Consider the following 23,876-nt stretch of genomic DNA (forward strand, 5'->3'; position numbering starts at 1 on the left):
AGTACAACAGTTAGAGCAGCGGTTCCCAACCTGGGGGTCGGGACCCCCACTAGGGGTTCGCCAAAGCTTCTTGGGGGGGGTCGCAAGGCTTTCTTGATTTTAAGTAGTAAAAATATGCAAAGTAGGACTATATATCAGCATTTGGTTCACTTCTGTGAAGAAAAGTACATAGATAAGTCTAATAGAACAATGGCCAAACATCAGGGACAAGAAAACACTGAATTTGTCCAAAAAGAAGCATATTAAGTATTTATGATTGTTAAAAATTATAAAAAATAGATAAAACAGACAGAAGATTGCATAAAAGGTTAATTAAACACAAAATAATGTCCTCAAAATCCCTAGTGAGTTCACTATTTGGGTTAATTGTACAGTTTTGATACTTTTGATAATGTGATTTTTATTATTTATATTTTATATCCATAGAATATGTCACTATAGGGGTCATCAGTTTACTAAACTGGGCTGGAGTGATATAGTTGTGAATAGGATGATAATGACTTAATCATATAGCTGTGACTTTTAATTAATTACAGTTAATTACAGTGTCTCTATCATGTTTAATGTATGTACACATGTATATTAGATTAGATTAGATAGATACTTTATTCATCCGCAATGGTAGATTCACATACATATGTATGTGTACAAAATACAAATTAAATATGTATATATAAGGTCGTTCATCTCTATTTATATTATTAGTTCTCCCACTTGTCCTTAACCACTTATATTTAATGTCATGTTACTGTGGATGTGAGGGGAAGGTGTATGTATGTTTTGTTATGTTTATTCAAATGAGCCAATAAACATAAGTTTAAAAAAAATATACATACACTCTAAACTTTGTCTGGATTTAAATAATAACAGCCAAAAAAGAAAAAAAAAAGATTTGAATATGGTGTAGTAGGAGGAGTATCCAGCAGCATCCCCTCCCCTCTCCTCCCCCTCTCCTCCCCCTCTGGGTCCAGCAGGAAGTTTCAGTTCTTCTGTTGGGGAGTTTCAGCGGACCGTCGGTGGGCGGTTGGATCCTTTGGACCGAAGCCGGTGCCGATGACCTGAAAACGGCGGATGGCAAGGACGGTTCCCTCCCGCTCTCGCTGTTTTAAGTTTCACCGGAGTGCCAAAAAATGCCAGAGGACTCAGTATGCTCGGAGTGGGGAAACACTGGTCAACTGTAAGTCATCATGGCAAACGTTAAAGTCGCCGTTCGAGTCCGTCCTCCCAACGCAAGGTAAGTTATAATGTGAGCTAACTAACGCTAATTTAAAAAACAACTTATTATTAATTAAAAAAAACAAGGGGGCTTTATTAGAGGTTGCCTCCATGTGTCACTTCATGTCAGGAGTATACCAGCTATTATATGGGGAGTTCGGCTGCTGCAATACAAACAATATGTGTGTTTTTTGTGTTAGCACTCCATTTAGCTTCATGTTGAAAGTTATTAACAGAAAAAAGTTATTAACAGAAAAAAGTTATTGACAGAAAAAAAGTTATTAACAGAAAAAACCCGCTGATAGGACTGTGCAGTGGTAGTTAGTTGGTGCACATGGTGAATAATGACAACTGTGGCTGTCAGTACTGTGGTCTGACTAAGCATCGTGTGTGTGTGTGTGTGTGTGTGTGTGTAGTGCTGAGTAATGTACAAAAACACAAGTTAGGTTTAAAGTGCAGCCAGTTAGCATTTGGTCAATGGTGTTAGAAATAAATTTTCTCGCCCTCTTTATTGAACCAATGTAGATTGCAAACTCAGTAAGGGAACAATAGCTTGCATACCCAACAGTAAAATGTAAATATGTACAGATATATAAAGAAAGAGTTAAACATTTGGAGGTTGACAACATGACGAGCAAAACTTCAGTAATTGAAGGAACAACAAGAAATATAACATAAAATGAAAGAGACTATATAATTAATTAATGGACAGATTATTCTTTTACGGACGATAATTAGATTTTTTATAAATGTTTAAATCAAGTCAATTAATGAGGGTTTACTATTCTTGCTTACACATAATGATAATGAACATAAGCCAATGATTAATTATGATGTATTTCAAACACTGTTTACATCTCTGCCCATATGATGAATGAGTTAGTTAATGTTTTTAAATCAGTCCAGTAATCCTGTACAGGAATAATGTAACTACACCATCTCATAGTCTTACAGTATCATACAGCACCGTATATTCTGTGTCAGCTTGTTCCAGCTCTTAATTGAAGCCATGTGACGTTTACACTCATGTTCATCCATTGACTGTGTAATGTACATTATGTGTTCAACCCAAGAGTCGGTGTTTTCACGGCTGCACCGTTCCTTAAAATGGAAATGCTAAAGGTGTCTTCCCCACAGTTCAGCCTGGCATCGGTATCTTTGGAAACTTTGGGATCTCCTCTAAAATGTCAAATACACTTCTGAAGGTTTTAACACTGTTTTCCTGTGCAGATCGAGTTTGTGATGAATGGTCCACTGGTGTAACGGGGGTTTAAGAGGTTAAACTCATAACATGAAACAAAAGAAAGCTTTTGGCTTTTTTTTCTGTTGGCCAACCTATTTAAGTTTAAATTTAAAAAAAAGGTATTTTACTGTAAGTTTAATATACAAAACAGACCTAATACTTATTTGCTCATTAATCCCTTTTCTTTAGTGAAAGGGATTAATGGAAAAACAGTGCTGTAAAATCTGCTGTTGAAGTAGCAAAGCGACACAGGAGGGTTGTAAAAGTTGCCTTGCTCCACTGGAGCAGCCCTTTACATTAACTGGCAGATTGCTACAACATGTTGAATCACAGGTCTTCAGGGTCTGGAGATATAGTACATGTAAGTCCTATAGTAGTGCATTGAATTAAATTGAAGTCCTGCAGGATGTTTTGAAGGGGTGCTTAATCTGAAGGCCACTATAGTAGCGTAACAAAGCATTATTCAGACTATGAAGGGCTGGACAATGATTCTTTCAACCAGTCTTCCTGGTGTTTTGCATAACCAAAGAATTTCTTATACATACTGTTCACTGTCATGCAAATCTGGGCTTCCTGATTTCAGTTTAGGACCGTCTCACTGTCCCCTGCTCTTTTCTGCTTTTGTGAAACGAAGGATGTATTTCCTTACTTACATATTTGAAGAAGGGCCTGCTGTGTGGCAGAGATAACATTAACACCGGCCCGGTTAGCTGTGTTTCTCATCCGGCCAGGTAAAGCAGCACGTTGCTCTTTGTTTTAATTGACCAAAAGGATTCTTAGAAGACGAGAAGCCTCTCACATGTGCAAAAAACATGTCAGCCCACTTGTGAAATTGCCCGTTTTAGGTTTGTATCAAAACACAGTTTTATGAGGTTTACTATTTTCCAACCCCCCCCAACCTCCTCTCCATGCATGCTAGTTAGAGCCTGAGATTGAAGGTTGGTGGTTTTGGGTTGGGCCACTGCTGGGGTTGGCGAAATGAGTCCCGCGTGGGGAAGCGCAGGGAGAGCTGACGATTACAACAGCCCCCTCGTCAGCCCCCTAACCCACCGCAGAGACGGGGCGTTCAGCACTGCAGGCAGCATTCGCCGTCATTATCGCTCCCGGAGATCGAAATTCTCTCAGCTCCATGTTGTGATTGCCTCCAGTTCCGCGTGTGTTGCATCAGATGTGCTCGGTCCAGCTGCTGAAGCACACATAGCCGAGTTGACCTTGTTTTAAACACATGCGGGGACACACACTGGTCCAGATTACACACACACACACACACAGTCGTCCGTGCTCTCGACTTTGCGGAAACAGCCCGAGCAACCTCATCAGAGAGAGTCTCTGGAGTGTGCGAGGGTCTGTTTTCATTTGAATCTGAAACTGGTGGCGATTTCATGCATCACACACGCACGCACGCACGCGCACACAAACAGATTCATTGTGTTAACTGTCATGTGATGGCCTCCAGTCAAGTGGGACTAGCCTTAATCTATCTGGACACCCTCTGAATTATATCTGCATCCGAAAAAAAAGAGGATTTTAAACCTATTTGAATCCGTCCGTAGGGTGTTGAATCCAAAGTGAAACCTTTGTTAAATCCCTGTCCGGTTCGCATTTGTGGTGCGAGACACTGATCGATAGTGATAGCATCCCTCCTCCACCTCTCATAAACATACACTTCCAAATATGGATGTTTACGTGCAGAGGGTTCAGTGTCGTTCTCTTCTTGCTCGCAGGGAGGGTGCGGACGGAGGAAGGCTCGCCGTACAGGTGGAGGACAAGTTTGTGAAGATCCGAAATGTAAAGGTGAGTATTTTGGTGTGAAAGTCCCACAGACTGCTGCACAGGTATATTCAATACTCGTGATTGTGTGTGTTTTGTTGGTAGGACTGGGTGAATTGGGAGTAGTGCGTAGATTGTATTAATCAGAGCAACAGGATGTTTACAGACTTGGATCAGCCTTTTCCTCCTTGATGTCACTGTTGTTTATTATATGTGTCGAGCTGACACACACGCGCGCACACACAAAAAGACACACACACACCGATTGGGAGACCCTTCCTGTCAAACGCACGCACTGACACTCTGCACAGCAATACAACCAGCAACACAACTACAGCATACTTCAGATGCTTGAAAGAGAGCCACACATAAACAGTAGTAAATGAAATGCAATCCAATGGCTTTAAATTGTGTTAGTTTAGGTATTTTAACAGAGAATGTGGCCCCAGAGCTTTTTAGTCCTATTTGCAACATAAGAAGAGTTTGTAAAGTTGTGTTATACTGAAAAAGGTTTTTGTTTTAGTTATTAGTTTAGGTTTTTAAAGAGGTTCTGCACATTTGGAAATGATTACTGTGTGAGCTACACCGTCTTGTAAGCTGATACTTTCACAAAAGTTACCAACCTGCTGTGTCAGATGGCTGAGTAGACCTGTCTGGTTAGTTGAGCTGCGTTGCCTGCGGACAGCCTGGAGGTGTTACACTCTGGTTTTCATTATGAATGTTTGCATTAGCTGCTATTGAGATGATGAAACGTTGTGTATTTGAAGAGTCTAGATGCAAAAGCTTTGTTGGGAATCGTGCAACAAAATGTCTGCCTCCAGTGTTGACAAATGATGTAAATATACAAAAAGACAAAAGAAAGTGAAGCTTAGACCAAATGTCAAAACTCATATTTAACTACAATGTGGCTGCACGTATATGAAGACCATTCTCGATCAGATTGTTAGTTACCGAATCGCCCCCTTTTGTATACATTTGGATTTTTAAATGCTGACGTACAGAGAGAAGCTGGGTGGGGGAGGAGAGAATCTGTTACAAATGATGTGACAGAGAGAAACCACATATGGCCTCCCTCTGCCATGGAAAAGGATCAAGACTCCGAGGCTCTTGTGGGTCTCATGGGAATAATTATTTATGGAAAGTGGGACAGTTTTGGAGGATCTGAGACGGAAAGAAAAAAGGACGGATTTTAAAGCACAATAAACATGAGGCAGACTAACAAACAGAAGGCAATATAAGCTATAAAGGCCCATTGAACTAAATTTAAAAAGTCTGAAACAAGAAAAAGATAAAGGGTAATGTTTTATAACTAGTCAGTTTTCCCTGACTTGATAAGTTGTAAAACACGTCTTTATCAGATGTTGGAGCTCTGTTGGCCAGGAGAGCTGCCTGTGGCCTGTGTTGCTATTGGCTAATCCCTTATACTACAAGGCCATTGTTGAATTTCCTAAAAGTGCTGAGGGGTTAAACAGTCATGTTTTCAGGCAAGCCAATTGCTGTGAACAAAATTGATACCCAGAGCTTAGTGCCGCCTAATGCTGCAGTTAGAGAAAGTAAAGGCTATTTACATAAATGTCTGAGGGGAATCATAATTTGGATAATTGACTGCTTGGTTTGAAGTACGACAGTGACAAAAAGCATCCGCTGAAGGGTCCTCACCAGGTCCAACGATGCTGCTTTTGCAACTGAACCTGCACTCAAATGTTAACATAAATACCCTGATGCCACATCAAATATCTTCCAGTGCAATTACAGCGGAGTAAGGTTTTAGTTGTTAGTCTTCGTCTTCAGAATTAAAGAGAGAGGGCTTTAAGAGAAACACTTCTTCGTGCTGTTAAAAGAAGCTGTGTGACTCACTGCACTGACACTGATAATGTGATGGGGTACACATAAAACGTACACAAAGAAGTAGTGCACATGGATAATACTTTTATTTACCGATTTTAATTGAAAAAATGACTAAAATTAAAGTGCTACAGGTGCCACTTTCACCTTTGGCAGTTACCACAATAGACCGTGGTTCAATGCAGCGTAAATACATGTTGTGTTTAGAGTAAGGTTTTTTGCCCCAGTGCTCACAAACATTTTGGCCACTTACAATCATTTCCTCTGTATGCAAATAGATTGAGTATGTTTGGTTCCATTAGAAGAGATTCACTATATATATATATATATATATAAATATATATATAAATATATAAAAAAAAACAACTCCTGGAATACATTGAACATCACAAACTGGAGATAAAAATGGTATCAGAGGGAACATTTTCCCTCAAAGTCAGGTGCCTACAGTGAGAACAATAAGGTTCAATAGTTCAGAGAGGTTGAATGCAGTGATTTAGAAGTAATGTTTTCCGATGCAGTTGTGCCTGGGCAAGTCTAAATGCTGCTGTGCTGTCTTTCCTCAGTTCAAGATTCACTCCCAGTAAGCAGAAAGGTGTTTAGTGTTAATGCAGTGAGGCAACTAAAGAACTAGAGGAGGATGTGTTGCTAATGAATGGAAACTGCTTGCTTGCAATTCTACACCATAGCAGTCCCATAAACAAAAAATATAGTACCTGGCTTTTATCACTGGGAAGTTTTATATAGCTTGTATTTCTTTTTGCTCTACTTTTTGTGTGCCTGTGTTGTCTTAATACTTTGTATTTCAGTATCCAGTGTAATAGAGTATTTGCTGTTAATAAAGTACTTGTACTCCATCTTATGTGCTGTACTCTTCTGTTTTCCCCCCTGAAGCTGGATGGACGTACAGATGGTGCTGTGGATTCAAGGGAGAAGCTTCTGGAGTTTTGTTTTGACTACTGCTACTGGTCGGTGGACCCTGCAGACCCTCACTATGCCTCGCAGGAGGAGGTAATGACCTACTCCCTAACTGACTATGTTTACATAAACTGGGATGTCCAGCAGTTGCCCTTACGCTAAATAAGGCAGTTTTCCAATGTTAGTTTTTTAATATGAGTTTTCTCACTGAACTATAACAATATTCCCATAATTTTCTCATTTACATGCTATGGGGCATATCCTGAATAATGACCCCAAGAGGCCCCTCCACAGTATGTTGCAACATCAGTGTTTAGCCTCAAACCCTAGTAGTCTGTGATGTTGCTACTGTGGTTCATCCTTGTGGTTATCTTAGTGGAAATATGGCAAAATAAACAGTGCTTTGACTGATTCTCTTACAGATACATTCTGACGGGAGAGCCAGCACAAACAGGGTTCTCCTGGGGTGGAAAGAAATCCCCATTTGTTGTGTTTAAATGGCAGTTGCTTAATCTGAGTGTTGAATACTGGAATATTGCTGTCTGCATTAGTATAGTAAGTGAAATTAGTCCACAGCTTATGTCCTTAAATTATCTGGTTTTACATGCAACCATTTGAGCAGCACTACCTAAAGAGTTTTCTTGTTTTTGTATCATGTTATGCCCTGTTGTGGGTGGAGATCGAGTGCGTGCCAGTCCAGGCTTTTTGCCACAAGTTGTCTCTGGGCAAACACAACCTCTGTACCAAGAAAAGAGCCCAGAGGAAACGGTGCCCTTGTAGACAAACCACAACAAGAGGGGTGTGTATGTTGTGTTGCATGTTTTTACACAGATGGCCACTCAGGGGATAGGATATCAGCTCCATCTGTTACCCAGAAGTATCTTTGCCTCAGACATGGCATGGCTGGAGCTCGCTCTCTTTTCATGTGCAGGCTTTGATTGGCCGATTAGATATCTTTGTGTTGCTTTGATTGGAGGGTGTTGCTGGAACCTGAGACGGGCTACAGATCAAGAGGAAGTGGTGCCTAATTCCATTAGAGGAAGTCTCCCAAAAACCTATTCATATCGAGTTCTTTTTTTAGATACGTTTTCTAATGCTTAATTTGTATTTCCATCGAGTTTTCATTGTTCACCACAACACATGCACCATCCGTTTTAAAGGCACTTTATCTGTCCGTCGTCCAAAGGGGTGCTCTCATGTGCCACTCCCTCACTGCCTGTCTCTCCTCTTGTCAGAGCTGCCTTTGTATGTGTTTTAGAAAGACAGGGCTGTGATGGCCTACACACTGCACAGAGCAACTGACAACACAACACTTCTCCCCCTCTCTGGCTCTGGCTTTGGCTGCCGCTATCCTCAGCAGAATTGTGTCCAGTCACAGTGGCCTAGTCGCCACAAGACATTCCTCTGTTCACCCGTGGTGGGCGAAAGGACACCAGTGAAGGACAGAGCCTCTGGATTTAAATCTGACCTCTTTTCCTGCACCAGAATCCAAAGAATTGTCGCTTTAACAAAGAATCTTGTAGATGACCACGTCAGCAGTTTACTGATCACATCACAGTTGAAAGTATTTGAATTGAGAATTTCTCTGTTGGTTCTTAAGACACAGTGCTTGATGTAAAAAAACAGAAAACACAGTGTTTGTGTTGTATGGCAGCGAGCCAGATTAATGGAGCACAGTGGCAGGTGGAGTCTATAATTCAAGAGCCACTCTTAACTGTTTCACCAGACAAATAGCTTTTTAGAACGGAGAACAGTCTGTCTAAGTGGCCGGTTGAGTAGGCAGATCCGTTATCCACGACAAAAATTTTACAACCATGCGACTTGGTGTTAATTTCCCATACTGTTGTGTCGCCTCATTTCACTTAGTGGCGTTACATCTAGGTAATTGCTCTGAAGTGAGGGTATGGATTCTGTTTCTCTGTCTGGCATCCAACCACATATATTTTGAACACATTAATGAGTTGATGCTGTTTTTGCCAGTTCTGGGTTTTCTCATGGTTTCTACTATACTCCCAAATATATTTTAGCAAGCTTTTCTTTTTTCAGAGCTGGAAGAGGGACTTCTCCTCTTGCACTACAGTCCCCATGAGACTGAGACAATCTGAGCCTGTGGTGGAATGAGACAAGGGAAAAGTGGATCTTTACTCCTGCTTTTCCAGTCCAGTACGACCCCACCACACCCAGGGCCCCTCAGAGACGGGTTGCCCAGCCCCCGTACCTCCCGCCCCACTCCTTCACTGTGCTGTCTACTGTATATGTCCATGCATCACTGATAGTTTACACCAGATACTCGTCTGGGTTTCCGTCCTCCATACACTGTTACAGTGGAGAGAGCTGACAGAAATGTGGTGTCTTAAACTCTTATGTTGAGGTGCAGACGTGTTTGCAGTCTTGTCGCTGAGGGCTCTCCATAAGAAAAAAGCTTGTCTTACAGGATGGGAGGCTCAGTTTTTCAGTTGTATTTTTGGGCAGAAAAAAGTTTGGGCAAAAAAAGTTTCTCAGAGAGAACGGAGAGGGGATCTGCTAGGTGAGAAGAAGTAGGTTTTTGAAAGAGAACCATAATCTATAATAGGAGCCAGCTGTTGAGTGAGTGCAGGAGAGAACTGGGACTATTTGTCTAAATGCTGCCTTTGTTTTGGGCCTAGATATTGAGCTAATATATAGCCTTTTCTACTATTTAACACAAACACCTCAGCTTGTTTATTGCTTCTGACAGTAAGAAACATGGGAGAGGAAAGTGAGAGAGAATCAGAGGATTCAGACAGGCAATGGAAAGAAATAAACTGATTAGAGATGAAGAGAAAGTGGGAATGTGAATTCCTCCGGTAGAGGAGGAGCAGTGGGAGGAGGGGAGGACAGGAGGGGAAATGGGCAGGGGGTCCACTGTGCCTCTGCAACCCCCAGCTCTCGTCTGCCAAACTCACAGCTGCCTCAATAAGTGATTTTTTTTGCAGTTAAATTTCAGGGCAAAGACGTCACTGCTGAGGATTCGTCTCAGAGCACAATGCTGTTTTTTATTGCCAAAAGGAGTCGACTTGCTGGGGTTTTTCCCTCTCCTCCTCCTCCTCCTCCTCCTCCTCTTCTTCTCTCTCTCTGAGCCTCTGTCGATGCAGTTTGCGATTTGATTATGCTCGCAGTGTTTCTAGGTCTGTGTGTCAGTGGTGCTGCAGACTGGGTAAAGAATAGCTTCTCTGTGTATGAGAAGAATCCTAGTCCACACACACGTGAGCATTTGCTCCCCCTCAACACAGTCCAGTCCAGCTCAGCCTGGTTTGAATTAACTACAGGACACCAAATAAACCACATACTGTCAACAAGGAAACATATATAATATCTATGCCATATGGATACAGGAAAAGCACCTGTGGTTTATATACAGACTTATTTCTTTTTTTCAGTGAAGGCAGAAGATAAGAGAGACTGAAAGTGGTTAGATGGATACATCACGAACATCCAACACTAATTGTAATGCCTGGGCTTTTTGTTTTAATTCTGAAACCCTCGATTTTATGTACCTCTAAGGCAGCAGAATATCAAGAAGAAAAAGAAAACAGTTAAATCTTCTTATATTGTTAAAATAACTAATTTAAGTGTTTTTTTGCAGCCTTGGTGGATGCATGTGCTCTCTGACAGTGGCAATGGAAATAGAAATGTATGTCAGTAACACAAAATTGAAACACTGAGTAAGTGATTACGAATGGAGTCTCTGATATCATCTTTGCAATATTCACGTGTGTATTAAACATCTTTACTTACTTTACTTTAATTACTTCTCATGATTCAGCACTATTCATGGACTAACAGTTTTGGTTTTTAAATCAGAGACTCAGATAATGTCAAATAGTGTTATAGTAGTGGAGTTTAAGTCAAACTGTTGTAAAACCAGTTTATTCCCCAGCGAAGGAACCTATACTGTACCACTGTACCTTATGGATATCACACAAGGCTCCCACCAGTCTCAAAGCTGGAGAAGTCATTTTCAGGGTGCCATAAAGAGTGTGACATAAAGCTCCACTGTACGGTGTTGTGCTTTGGCCCCTTTAACATGGATCAGAGGAGGAGCAGCAAATCCCCAAACTCTCTCCAGATATGGTTGTATTTATTTGTTTTAAGTCTAGCCTTTGCCCCAGTGTCAGTTGTAACGAGAGCGCACACTGAAAAATGGAATGCACTGCCAGAGAGCCCTTCGTCTTTAGTTTTTGTTCACTTTCCTGTCCTCCGTTCCCCTTTTCCCCCCACCGTCCTTCAGTCCCATGTGTAGGGAGGCCTGAGTAATGAAGAGCAGCCTATCTGCTTGGCCTGCACATCTCTGTCTCCCCCTCCTCCCTCCCTCGCAGCCTCTCTGCCCCTCCATGCTAATTTGACCTACAAATTCTGTCCAAGTGTGACAAACGAGAGCGCTGTTGAACTCCGGCCAAACAGCTTCCTCTGTGTCTCTTCTTGCATGCTGCATGTGACTCTGTCCCTCTATCTGTGTCCTCCCTCCCTCACTGTGGTCATCTCTTCTCATTTCTTCCTCTTTCACCTCTCTCACTCAGATTATTTGCAGGAAGTCAGGACAAGGATCTCCAGTGACCTTTTTTTCTTCCTGTGTCAAAAGAAAAGCATTTAGTTTTTGCCCAGGGCCCAGCTGTTGTGTTTGTTTAACCCACTTGGAAAGCGTGGGACCAGAACCGAGGGACCACTGCTTCTTCTGCAGCTGTCCATTCCTGGACACGGCGAGTTTGGGAGAAAGTTGCATCTCCTTTTGCTCTTACTATTGCGCTCGCAGTCTCATGTCTTTGCATTGAGCTCGGAGATGTCCTCCTAGGGAGAGCGGTTGTTGGGGGGGAAAACTAATCTTGGTCCTCTTGGTTGCGTCAAACCTGGCAACAGCAATGAGAAGCTGAAGTTTTTAAATGTGGCAAAGTGCTTCACTTCGCCCGTCTGGCCTTTTGCCATCACCCTTGACGACATCTTACACACATTTGCACACACACGCACGCACACTACACATAAATACTTCTGCAGGGTTTAGTGTAGAGCAGGCCACATAAAACCAGACCAGCAATTGGCATTTTCCACAGCCAGCGATTACAGGACTTAACTCATTACAGAGGCATTACACCATTACTTTTTCACTCTTGTCAGCCTGTCTTTATCATTCTGTCTTTCTTTTTCACTATTGCCACCCTTTCTCAACGTTTCTCACCCGCTCCGCTGCCTTCCTTAACTTTTTTTTCTGTGTTACCGAGCCATAAACTAGGCTCCCTCTTTGGAAAGAAAAGTCTTTCCCATGTTACAAAACCAACATGGAACAGTTTTTATCATGGTCCGGATCTCTGGCGTGAAACCCAGCTGGTTCCTTGTTTTTCAGGAGACCTAATTAAGAGGTCTGGTCCAACTTAGTCAGACACACATGTAACATTTAAAACATTTTTTTTTTTTTCGAGCTGTTTTGCCAAAGTAAGCTTTTACAAGAGAGCGTGTATGCATCTCTGCATGTCACCACTTTATTTAAAAATGGCCGTCATGCATATCATGTAGCAGTATTAGATTTAAAGCTGTGTGTACACTAAACTGCTCCGTTTTTCCATCTCCTGACATTGCATTGCTTGATATTTGAATCTTAGTATGAGCCTGGCATCGCATTTTGTTTTTTGTTTGAGATAGTGGTGTTTGCCGATGAGAGGGACTGTGCAGGAAGATATCTCAGTTAATGCCTCCAAGACTGGATGATAAATTAAATGAAAAGATAGCAGAAGCCTGTGGCATGTACTTAAAAGTCTTTTCTCTGAAAGTTGTTTTTCTACCTTTTCTGCTTGATTATGTAGTTTGTATTGGAGAGAGGCAAAGATGGGAGGAAGTGGGTGACTTGTGCAAAAGGTCATGTTTTGGATTAAAACCTGCCATTGATGTATACACAATAGTATATGTAATTCATCTTCGCCATAGCAGACCCTTTTCTTTACCTTCTGCTATATCTGGAGGCCTTTTGCTTTTTCTAACCCCAAAGCCTTGTTTTATTCTTCCTTCCTTACTCTGTTTTGACCTGATGGAATTGACCTATTTCCTATACAAGAATGAAATCTATATTCTGCTTTTCCTCTTTCATTGTTAGATTGTTTGTACATTTTTACTCAGAGAGGGAAGTAAACTCTGAGGCCTTTGTCCTTGTTGTGGATGCTGTTTCCTCTTAACCAGTCGTACACACACACACACACACACACACACACACGTGCAGTGGCCTGCTGGTGACAACCACCTTCCTGTTAATGGAGGTGTTTAGTCTGTCCCCTGTGTGTTTTGGGGCAACCAACCAGCCTGCACACTTACTATGGCTCTGACCCAGTCTCTTTATCTCCAGGCTGTTTTTCTCCTGCTTCATTTGATCCTGGAGTACATTTCCATTCCCACAATGCAACCTGTCTGTTACCTCAACTGCTTTGTTCGTCCAAAAATACCTCCCAATGCTGCAGGGTGCTGCAAACTGAAAGTAGGTTGTGGCAGAGGGCCATTGTGGCACAAATGACAATCTACTGATTTTAATTTGGTGTGACAGTGATGACAAACGACAGGATAGTTTTAATGTTGCCTAACATGGCCTGTCTAGACCATCTCGTACACACAGTTTTAATTGTCTCAAGAGGTTGATATAAGTGTAGGCTTCCTCTTGCGGTTATGTTCAGAGGCCATTCAAAGTATTTTGCAGAATTTTGTTAAAACGATGTAAAAACAAAAGAAATAGTGTACAGCGAGAAAATAAAGAGTCAAGTTCAGAGACACAGTGCACAGTTGAAGTGAAGTTCCTGCTCTTTGTGCTAAGCCGGGAGGGACCCTCAGCCTTGTTGTAGCCCCCATAGAGTGAATTTAAGAGGGTCAACTTTAACAAGGGCTGTATTGATTCTCTGTGTTTGAGGGAGGAGAGGGTTTCTGTGTCTGTTTCTGAATAGTAGGATGAGGACAAGACAGGGGCGGCGCTCCTTTTTGTCTTCATGTTTAAGCTTCCATTCAGCCAAGAGGCAGGGGGCAACCCTTGGTGGTCTGGACTCCAGGGGGACTGCACACTTTGTGACTTGACTGTTTATTGGGCAAGAGAAACTCACGCTTTCAATATTGTTTTAAAATAGATTCCAGGTTTATGTACAGTATATTGCTTACATTTTGGCAACAGTGCTTCTTTTTAACAGCAGTTACTTAGTTAGCCCTAGATTTATAGTTCAGTAATTTTTTTTTCAAGCAAAAAGACCAAACATTGTCTGTTTCCATGTCCTGAAATGTGAGGATTTTATGCTTTTCTTTGTCATGCATGATAATTAATCAAATATGATTGGATTTTCAGCTCTTGGTCTGATGAAATAAGCAATCCGATTAAGTCATGTTAGGCTCTCAGAAATTCTAATAAGCATCTTCCGCTATTGCAATTTTTTTTAGGCAAAAAACTGAGTCCACTAATCAATAAAATACTTCCATTAATCCATAATGAAAATAATTGTTTGTTGCAGCCTTTACTCCCAGGTGTTAAATGGATTCCTATGCATAGGAATAACGATGTGTTAGTTGCCTCTACCACAGTGCCTGTTGGGTGATTTATAAGGTCAATGAGTAAGACAGCCGTTGAGGCAGTACTTTTACTAGTAACACGTGGCTGTTGGCTAGGCTACAGAGTTTTGGGCTGGAGCTATTCTCCTTACTGATCAATCTGTTTAGTTCTATTGTGATTAATTGTTTCCAATCACATGTTTCCACAGCCAAAACTGCATATTCACATGTCTTGTCTATGATATTCAATGTACAATATAGAACAGAGAAAGGGTGGCAAATCTTCACATCTGAGAGAGAGCTGGAACCAGAGAATGTTCGGTATTTTTGGCTTGATTTTACTTGATGTAACACTAAATCTAGGATCATCTTGTTCATTTTCTTTTGAAAATCGACTTTCCTTTTCAGCACTAGTTGTGTTGTGAAGGAGCAGATAAAATGTGAACTTATTCTAGTCATCTGAATGTTTGCTAATTTCTTTTAACCACAAATGCCCAAAAAATCACAGGTATCAGCTTGTAAACTGTGAATATTAGCTGATTTTCTTAGTCTTCTATCTTTGGATTTTGGACTGTCTGGTTGGACAAAACATGACATGAAGACGTCACCAATCGATCCATTGGTTATTGGTGTTCAACTTCATATTCTGTGGCTTTTTGAAAGCAACGTAACTTGTAACTGTCATATTTACTAAATTATAGTGATTAACACTTCAAGCAGGTAATCAGTAGTCTATTACATTCAAGTCTTTGTCCTAACCTTGGGTGTCGGTTTTCTCACTGTGTTTTGCGTTAACTGTTGGTGACTGTGGTTAGATAAGATGTTTAGTCTCTGTGTGAGCTTTACTCCACTGTTGAACATTTTACTTTTCTCAAGGAAAACTCGAGGCTGTTCAATATTAACACACACAGATTCACACACTCCTCAGAACAACCAAATGACCATTAAATCCTTTCAAGGTGCTTTCACAAGACCCGGGCCTTTCACAAGAGCTTTCAACCACATCCAACCTAAACCTGTTCCCACCGTTTTGTAAGTCTAGAGTATACACAGGCTTAGGGCCAGGTTCTCGCTTCTCCTGACCGTGGTTGGTAGTCACATATACTCACCCACATGGGAGGTACGTTTAAATAATTCCTGCGTTTGATCCTCTGAGATGGTGGTAGCCTCGAGAGCATTCCTCCTCTCTCCTCTGTGTACTTACACACCAGTATCCCTGGTCCAGGCCTGAGCCTGGGGGCCAGGGGAGGGGGACCCCTCACTGATCTCCAGGTTGTGTTATGGTTCTTGGGGGGAATGTGCTGTGTCTCAGGTCTGGTCTAGATCATGTTTCTGTCCCCCCCAAGGCGTGTGTTGCCTTTGGACTGAGCTTTTGGATTGCCAATGAGGCCACATGTCCACAGGAACATGTTCTGATAAAGTTTCTTTGTGCTTATCAGTAATGAACAAAAGAAAGATAACAATACATCGTTTGTCCATTTGTCCTACATCTACCCAATCACACACACACACACGCAGAGAGAACGGTAGGTGCTGCTGACCTATAATAAATTATATTAAATGCAGAACACCCACATTGCTCACCACTGATAATGTGCCCTGTTGAGTAAGGTGTTTCATTAATTATATGCTCTTATCACAATGCAACATATTTGACTTTGACGCAGAAGTACAACTGGACTATGAATTCTTATATAATAGTAAAGTCAACATCTTGGGATTTAGGAAACTCTAATGGGCATTTTTCACTATTTTCTAAAATTGTATAGAACCAACAATTAATTGATTAATTAAGAAAATAAATTGCAGATAAATAATGGAAATAATTGTTAGTTGCAGCCCTAGCCACGTGTTTTCAGCTGTTTGAGTTAAATTGTTAAACTGTATTAAAGAGTTGTTAAGAGGTATTTCCAGACTCCATCTCTCAGATACAGACAGAGAGAAGGAAAACAAGAGGCCTCAGTTGATTGTGTTGAGTGGGATTCTCCCGGATCCCCCGTCTCCCCACCGCGCTTTTAGGCAAGGTTTATTTTCCTGACTCAGTCACTTTTCAAGTCTTTTTACCCTCGCATTTGTTTCTCTCACATACACATTCTGCAAAGTTGTTTACCCAGAGTATTAGCTGACCTCCCTGCTCCTTACCCAAACACCTCTGCAGGAAGCAACATTACCTCCCCGCCGCTGGCCTGCTGCCACAGCATTGTGACAGTGAAACCTTGCTGTAAACCTACACTCATGTGAAAACACAATGCGATTAAGATCAGAGACATCGGCTTACATTGTAAGCAAATCAGCCTTCAAGAGCCCTTGCTTTTTTAATAAAGCACACATTAATATTTGAACTGATTTCCATGCTGAACCAGGTATCTCACTCCACCCATTTATTTGTAGACGTCTCTTAGTCGGTCTTTCTTTGTGTATTTGTGATTTAATGGTTGTGTGTGTGTGTGTGTGTGTTAATGTTCCTCAGGTGTTCCAGGACCTGGGTGTGTCTGTGCTGTCCGGAGCTTCTGAGGGCTACAATGTGTGTCTGTTTGCTTACGGCCAAACCGGATCTGGAAAGACGTACACCATGATGGGGACACCGGTGAGGAAGACACTGCAATCACTGCATGACATTATCTACATTTTTTAGGCTTTAGCTGGTCTCCCCAGGAACATTGGAGACAGTACAACAGTTACACAAAGTATCAAAGCAAACCATGCTGCACTGAAATAAGCAAATGTAAAATGTAAATGTAAATCTAAGTAAATGTACTTAGTTCAGAAAAGCATTTAGTTGTGACCCAATTCTCTGTGGCAACTGTCAAAATGATGCCAATGTACCCTCACTCTGTTTTTTTTATCAGGACTCCATTGGCTTGACCCCTCGGATCTGCCAGGTACATCATTGGATTGTAAAATTCAGTGTGGTGAGACAGTTCAGCCACTTGAGTATCCGGTGTTGTGGTGTGAAGTAAATTGTGTTTCTCCTTTTTCTTACAGGGTCTCTTTAGGTCTGAAGACACTTTCCCTGATGGGCAAAACTCAAGCAGAGTGGAGATCAGGTACTGTGTTACTGTCTGACTCTGTGTGCTTGTCTTTCCCTTTTTAAACAGTGCAATTGGGTCTCTTTTCTGAAATTCAAATTAGACGGGTATGTAACAATTATGCTGAAAAGCTGCAGGCAATACAATGCAGAAACTGGATATTCTTGTCTGTTTTGGAGGCAGCCTGAACTCCTACAACTTCTTGAAAGTGATTTGAAATAGAAGGTATTATGCTGAGTTGCTGCTGAGTTCTCCATGTCATTCATTCAAGGAAAAAATGTGGTGGTTTTGCTTAATTCTAAGATTTCAATTTCCATGGTGTAGACTGTGTTTCTGGGTCGTCTGGTTTGACCAGCAGTCTAAAACGCAGATCATGTAACCATGACTACGACCCGGTTCAAATACAACCATTGTCACATGTCACTCCTGCTTCTTTGTCTCTCTGTACTGTCAACTTTCCAATAAAGACAAAATGCCAGAAAGGTAAACATGAAGATTGGTTGTTTCTGACATGTTGAGGAAAATGCAGCTGATGAACTGACTTAAAACAACTCATACATATACTGTGTAATGGGACTGTTGTGTCGGTCTGTGGTATATATATTTCAGTGGTGGTATTGATAAAATGGGCATATTACATGATCCAGTCCTGACATTATATCAAATGTGTGTCCTCATTGCAGAATGTTGTTTTTTCCCTCTGTCCCCGCAGCTTCCTGGAGATCTATAATGAGCGTGTGCGAGACCTGCTGAGACAAGGAGAGCAGAAGAAAAGAGCCTCCCTGAGAGTTAGAGAACACCCTGAGAAAGGACCCTATGTACAAGGTAAGTGTTTGGGACACCCGCACATATACTAGCAAAGTGGTTGACAGAAAGACATAGTGTATACTGTACTTCCCATGGCTAAACTCCTGTCTTTGCCATTTCAGCGACAATAGGCTAATGCTGCCCCCAACACCAAAAGAGACAATAATTACATGCATACAATCATATATGTACACCAAAACACATTTATGTGCACCTACCTTCATACACGTAGACAGAAAAAGAGGTGCAGGAACGATGGAGAGTTAAGGGTTTGTACATGGACCTATCCTAAAAACACAAAGCAAGTAAAACAAATTAAATGAAGTACAATTTAAATTCAGTATTCAAACATGACTCCACAGTTCCAGGTGTAATTGCACAAAATGTTGAACTCAGAAACCAACAGATCGCTTCCACTGTTTGTCTTTTTCTGTCTGTCTTACTGATTAAATACTCAACTAGAGGTCTTGAGGCTGCGAATTCTCATTACCCGGCTAGGATCATTTCACTAAGATTAAAATGAGATACCAAATCTGTGCCCACAAACGTTCTTTTAAATAACCTTGCTGCAACTTTATGTCTCAGAAATACAGTGGGACTTTGCATATTAAAATTTTATGCTCTTATGATTAGATGCTTTCACAGGCTATGAGCTCTGAGAAGTCTCCAGTGTAAAATGTACACTTACACTCAGCAGTGAATCCTATAGTAAAAGAATCTGTCTGAAACACTTTGTACTAAGAGGATGAAGATGTGAGTGGATACCGAGGGTACATTTTCTGTCTCTACACTGTCTTACACACTCAAACACATAATTTTGTCAAATTATGGACTTGGATGTGTAAGATCAATCCGCAGTATTTTGAGCAATGCTCGTGTCTTGTAAGTTTAGTTTACAAGTCACTGTGGTATGTGGTCGGTGGTGGAATTTCTGTTCTGTTGTTAAGCTTTTGATCAGGTCCCGAATTGGCCGTCCTGGTTTTAATCTAGCCTTCTCTTTTAGCTTGTCTTACTTTGTTTCTCTCTTTCTATTTCTCCTTCCGTCTGCCTATCCTTTCGTCCTCTTTCTTTCTTTTTTCTCTCTCTCCCTCTCACCCTCCCGCCTCTTCATGTTTAAAGCTCCACATCCACTCATTGTCTGTACCAGGAGAAATCCCAGTTGACCAGAGGAAGTGAAGTCATTTCCTTGTGGTTCCAAGGAGAACACTTCACTACACACACAGAGCACATTTAGGTCTCTCAGCTTTTGCTTCTTCTCCATCAACACGTGTCCATCAAATAGTGTTTCATGTCACTTTTTTATTAAATGTTCATATTTTAAACAAGGACTTAAGTAACCATATGTAATAGCACCATGAGGCTTTGTGGTGATCTGTGCGTGCATGTGTTTTACAGCCGCTTAAGATACGTGATTCACGCCTGGAGAGTAGAAGACATTTTTTGGTGCTAAATACTGTGGGAAAATATTACGCATGTATTGATGAGACATGTTTCCTGTTTGTGTCTTTTTCTCATCTCCGTCCCTCTGCGTGTTTTCTGCCTGAATGTCTTGCTGAAGTGTCATCAGTGTCCAAGTCCGCTCAACAGTGTAGTTTCATTTACTTTTACTCAGTGCATCAGTGTGACCTTGTTCTTAGGGCAGCCATACACAACCTTCAAATGTAAATCGATGTCCTTCTTACTCTTTGATCTTTATGCCTTTACATTCGTCTATACAAATTCTATAAAATTGACAACAACTGAAAAATGTACATCTCGGTACCCAGCAGCAGAATGCACTTGCGCTGCACTCATTCTTACAGGGAGTTTTACATTAATTACTTTACACTGTGGGAAAACTGATAAATATTTTTGACGTTCATATAAAGACTCTGTACATTTGCTTTATTTACTCAGCATTTTATTTCTTGGGTTTGTTTCTCTCTAATCAGACCTGTCGCAGCATGTGGTCTCAGACTGCAAGCAGGCCATGGACCTTTTGGAGGAAGGCATTGCCAACCGAATCACAGCAGCAACGCACAACCATGGTGCCAGCAGCAGATCCCACGCCATCTTCACCATCCAGTACACACAGGTTATCATCTTTCCTACCCCTCCAATCAGTCTATATAAAACTACACTCATCTGTTAGAGTCAATGTGCTAATGATTTATTTGTATTTTTTGCTAGCAATTGATAGTATCTATTTTTAGGTGGAGTATTTGTAATTATTTACCGATTCCAGTCTGGTTACTCTCGTCTTTTCTTCACAGGCAACCCTAGAAAATAACCTTCCTTCAGAAACTGTCAGCAAGATAAACTTGGTGGACTTGGCTGGGAGGTGAAACTGTTTTCCTTCTGTTGTGTGTTTTTTTTTAACATCCTTTTGAGTCAAAGTCATTGACAAAACTGCCCCCTAGTGGCAGTGCTACTTTGCCACTGCCCTGAGATTTTCTAAATTCTCAGTTCTGCATTTTTTATTGGATAATCTATGTCTTTAATCGTTGTGAATTACACAAACCTAATGTTTTTGTTATGTCTGACAGTGAGCGAGCAGACCCCCACTACTGCAGGGATAGACTGACGGAGGGCTCTAACATCAACAAGTCACTCGTGACTTTGGGCATCGTTATATCAGCTCTTGGTAAATTAACTTACTGTTTATGATTCAATTTGAAGTTCATGTGATGTCTAAGAAAGCAGTTTTTATTTTGAATGAAATCTAGCATGAACCTCCACAAATTCATGTTTTTCCTTCCACATTTCCTCTATTCTTAAAATATTCCCATCTGCCTATAACACTCTCTCCATAAATCCCTCAACTCCCTCTTCTTCCCACTGTCTCCACAGCCCAGAACTCCCAGATGTCCAGCAGCTGTCAGAGTATCAACAGCATGGCCTCTGAAGGCGATGGCAGCATGGTAGGAAGCCACAGCAGCTCCCTGTCTGGCGGAGGAGGAGGAGGTGGAAGGAGGCACTGCTTCATCCCCTACAGGGATTCGGTCTTAACCTGGCTGCTGAAAGACAGCCTGGGCGGCAACTCTAAGACCATCATGATTGCAAGTAAGTATAACAATTCAGTTTAATTCTGTATTATTTATAAAGCACCAAAACATAACAGAAGTTATCTCAGGACACTTTTTCATAAAGAGAACCTTCTCCTTATATAACAGATGTCAGTAGTGAGTAGTGTATGCTTATATAAGCCTTAACTGAATGTTAATAGACCAATAGAGTTGGTGGCTGAATCACGTTGCAGTGGTGAGGTGGTCTGTATCCATTTAAAACCCTTAAAGGCAAACTTAGAAAATGAAAGGAATAATTGATATTATAAATGCAAATATATGTTTTTAATGGCAGCCAACTCTCAAGGCTCTGCTGTTACAGGGTTTCATGCAAGCACTTGAACTCACCAATATTGAAGGCTTTTCAAAACAGCCCTTGCACATCATAGCTGCTGCAGTGTCGCAACAAAATAATGTCACTTGATTAAAAATGAAACGTTACTTTACCTCAAGCAAGTCTGCAGGTTATTTCTGTGTGTGGTACACAACGAACATAATGGCTGGCTGAGAAGTTGGAAATTACATTTAAAAACTAATGGTTTCGGTTTGGAAAATAGTTTTCAGTAATGTGACCACACTGCTCAAACCACTGGTATGGTGTCTTAAGTCTCACACTTATAACATACATTCATACTTATTTCTTGTGATGTCGGCGCTAATTGCTGTATGTGTGTGTCTTTGCTTTTGTGTTTTTGTGTTGCAGCGGTCTCACCCTCCGCCAACAGTTACAACGAGACCCTCAGCACGCTGCGCTACGCTGCCCATGCTAGGAATATTGTCAACAAGCCTCGAGTTAATGAGGTCAGTGGCTGTTTCGAGTCTGATGACAAGACTTTGTGTGTGATCTAAATGTTTTTAGTAGATTAATGTGTGCTTTGATTTCTGCGCAGGATGCCAGTGTTCGGCTGATCAGGGAACTCAGAGAGGAGATTGACAGGCTGAAGAGCATGCTGCTCAGCTTTGAAATGGTATGGTGACCTTTTTTCGTTGGAGCATAGTGCTAACACTCTCAGGGATACACCCCGCTGAGTTTTCCCCAAAAAAAGCCCTCTTAGCACTGTAAGGCTTTGAATAAAAGAGACTCCCACATTACACATTTTTGTAGCAAAGGCTTAATACAGTTCTTTGTGATTTTGTAACATTTTTAATCCCCTGGGTGGTAAAGATTGAATTGCATTGTGATAAATGTGACATTTTCATTTTTGCACAGTATATTGACTGATAATTTTTTGCCCTCTTGACTGACAGCAGCGTAATCCCAGTCCATCCCTGAGCGACGAGAGAGATGGAAATCTTTCTGAAATCGTGCTACAGAACGAACTGAAGGTAACACAGGGTCGAAACCGATGGTTACGTCTGCCTGACAGACAATGTAGTCCTCAACTCATCAAGGCAGTGCACTTTAATCTTATTTGAACATTTTTCATCAGTTTGACACAAATTTCACTCTAAAGTAATACATGACAATATATAATCAACAGCATATAATCCTCTATTGATGGGTTCATCATCACAAATGTTTGTACTGTCAAGCATTATTCCAACTTTACACTCTAGTCAAGTCACAGTGTTTTAGAAGAGATAGAAATATGTCATGCATTTATTTGTAAATGTGCATGATATAACTGAAAGGAACAGTTCATCCACATTTTCCAACTTCCTGTATCTAGATAGCTTTTGTTTGCTCGGTTTTGCGATCATTTGCAATTATCATTGACTTCTGCTGAGACTTAATGAGTACATTTTTTAATTGATAGATAAAAAATGTTCTCAGTTGATCCTGAGTAACTAGGACATTGTTTCTTAAAGAAAACTTCCCTGTCAATGTATTGAGCTCCATAAACAAGATTCTATTCTCCCCTATTGTATTGGGATGGCAGTCTTTAGCAGTCAATATCACAATACTGTGTTTTGGAAGTACATATTTGTTTACATATCTGTGACACATTGTGACAGTATTTTAATATTTTATTCTGACTTTTAAACCTCTTACAAGAAAAATGGAAAATGTAAGGTAAAGTAGTAGAAGTAGTGCTATTGATACAATTGGTATCATCATTATCTCCTTGACCACAGATATTTATGGTGTCAACCCCCTCTTTTAATAAACTTCCTTCATTGTCCTCATCCATCTCTTCTCCTCAGGTGGAGCAGCTCACAAAAGACTGGTCAGAGAGCTGGAGAGACAAGAAGGAGCTCCTGGAGCAGTACAGTGTGGACATCAACAGAGACCAGGCCGGATTCCTCATCAACTCCCTCCAGCCACACCTGGTCACTCTGGATACAGATGTTCTCAGCACCGGGGTCGTGTTCTATCACCTCAGGGTACGATGATAAAAAGGCATAAACAGTCATTTTTGGTTTTGTTTTGGTCTTATTTAATTGTCCTCCCTTGATGTGGTCTTTTCTTTATGAATGCAGTGTTTTAGTTTAAATACATGTTGTCCTAGTGTAGGAGCTGATATTAATACTAATAGTGTGTAC

At 41.1% G+C, this 23,876-nt stretch overlaps 1 protein-coding gene across 2 annotated transcripts in view; it reads left to right on the forward strand.

Moving 5' to 3' along the window:
- Window positions 1-965: 965 nt before the first annotated feature.
- The window catches only part of stard9 (StAR-related lipid transfer (START) domain containing 9), a 41,312-nt gene continuing 18,401 nt past the window's right edge, over window positions 966-23,876 (forward strand). Inside the window, exons 1-15 of one of the 2 annotated variants that reach the window (XM_035673410.1) lie at window positions 966-1,234; window positions 4,183-4,252; window positions 6,968-7,084; window positions 16,983-17,099; window positions 17,362-17,394; window positions 17,498-17,559; window positions 18,254-18,366; window positions 20,280-20,422; window positions 20,601-20,668; window positions 20,874-20,971; window positions 21,178-21,390; window positions 22,096-22,193; window positions 22,283-22,360; window positions 22,641-22,718; window positions 23,538-23,717. In XM_035673410.1, the coding sequence (XP_035529303.1) occupies window positions 1,188-1,234; window positions 4,183-4,252; window positions 6,968-7,084; window positions 16,983-17,099; window positions 17,362-17,394; window positions 17,498-17,559; window positions 18,254-18,366; window positions 20,280-20,422; window positions 20,601-20,668; window positions 20,874-20,971; window positions 21,178-21,390; window positions 22,096-22,193; window positions 22,283-22,360; window positions 22,641-22,718; window positions 23,538-23,717 (1,515 nt within the window). In that variant the 5' untranslated portion in view covers window positions 966-1,187. The remainder of the gene's footprint in view (window positions 1,235-4,182; window positions 4,253-6,967; window positions 7,085-16,982; window positions 17,100-17,361; window positions 17,395-17,497; window positions 17,560-18,253; window positions 18,367-20,279; window positions 20,423-20,600; window positions 20,669-20,873; window positions 20,972-21,177; window positions 21,391-22,095; window positions 22,194-22,282; window positions 22,361-22,640; window positions 22,719-23,537; window positions 23,718-23,876) is intronic. The other variant, XM_035673411.1, reaches the window with a different exon arrangement.

This window comes from Morone saxatilis, unplaced genomic scaffold (assembly GCF_004916995.1).
Source record: "Morone saxatilis isolate NCDOM2014 unplaced genomic scaffold, NCSU_SB_2.0 Contig3, whole genome shotgun sequence".
Lineage (NCBI taxonomy): Eukaryota > Metazoa > Chordata > Actinopteri > Moronidae > Morone > Morone saxatilis.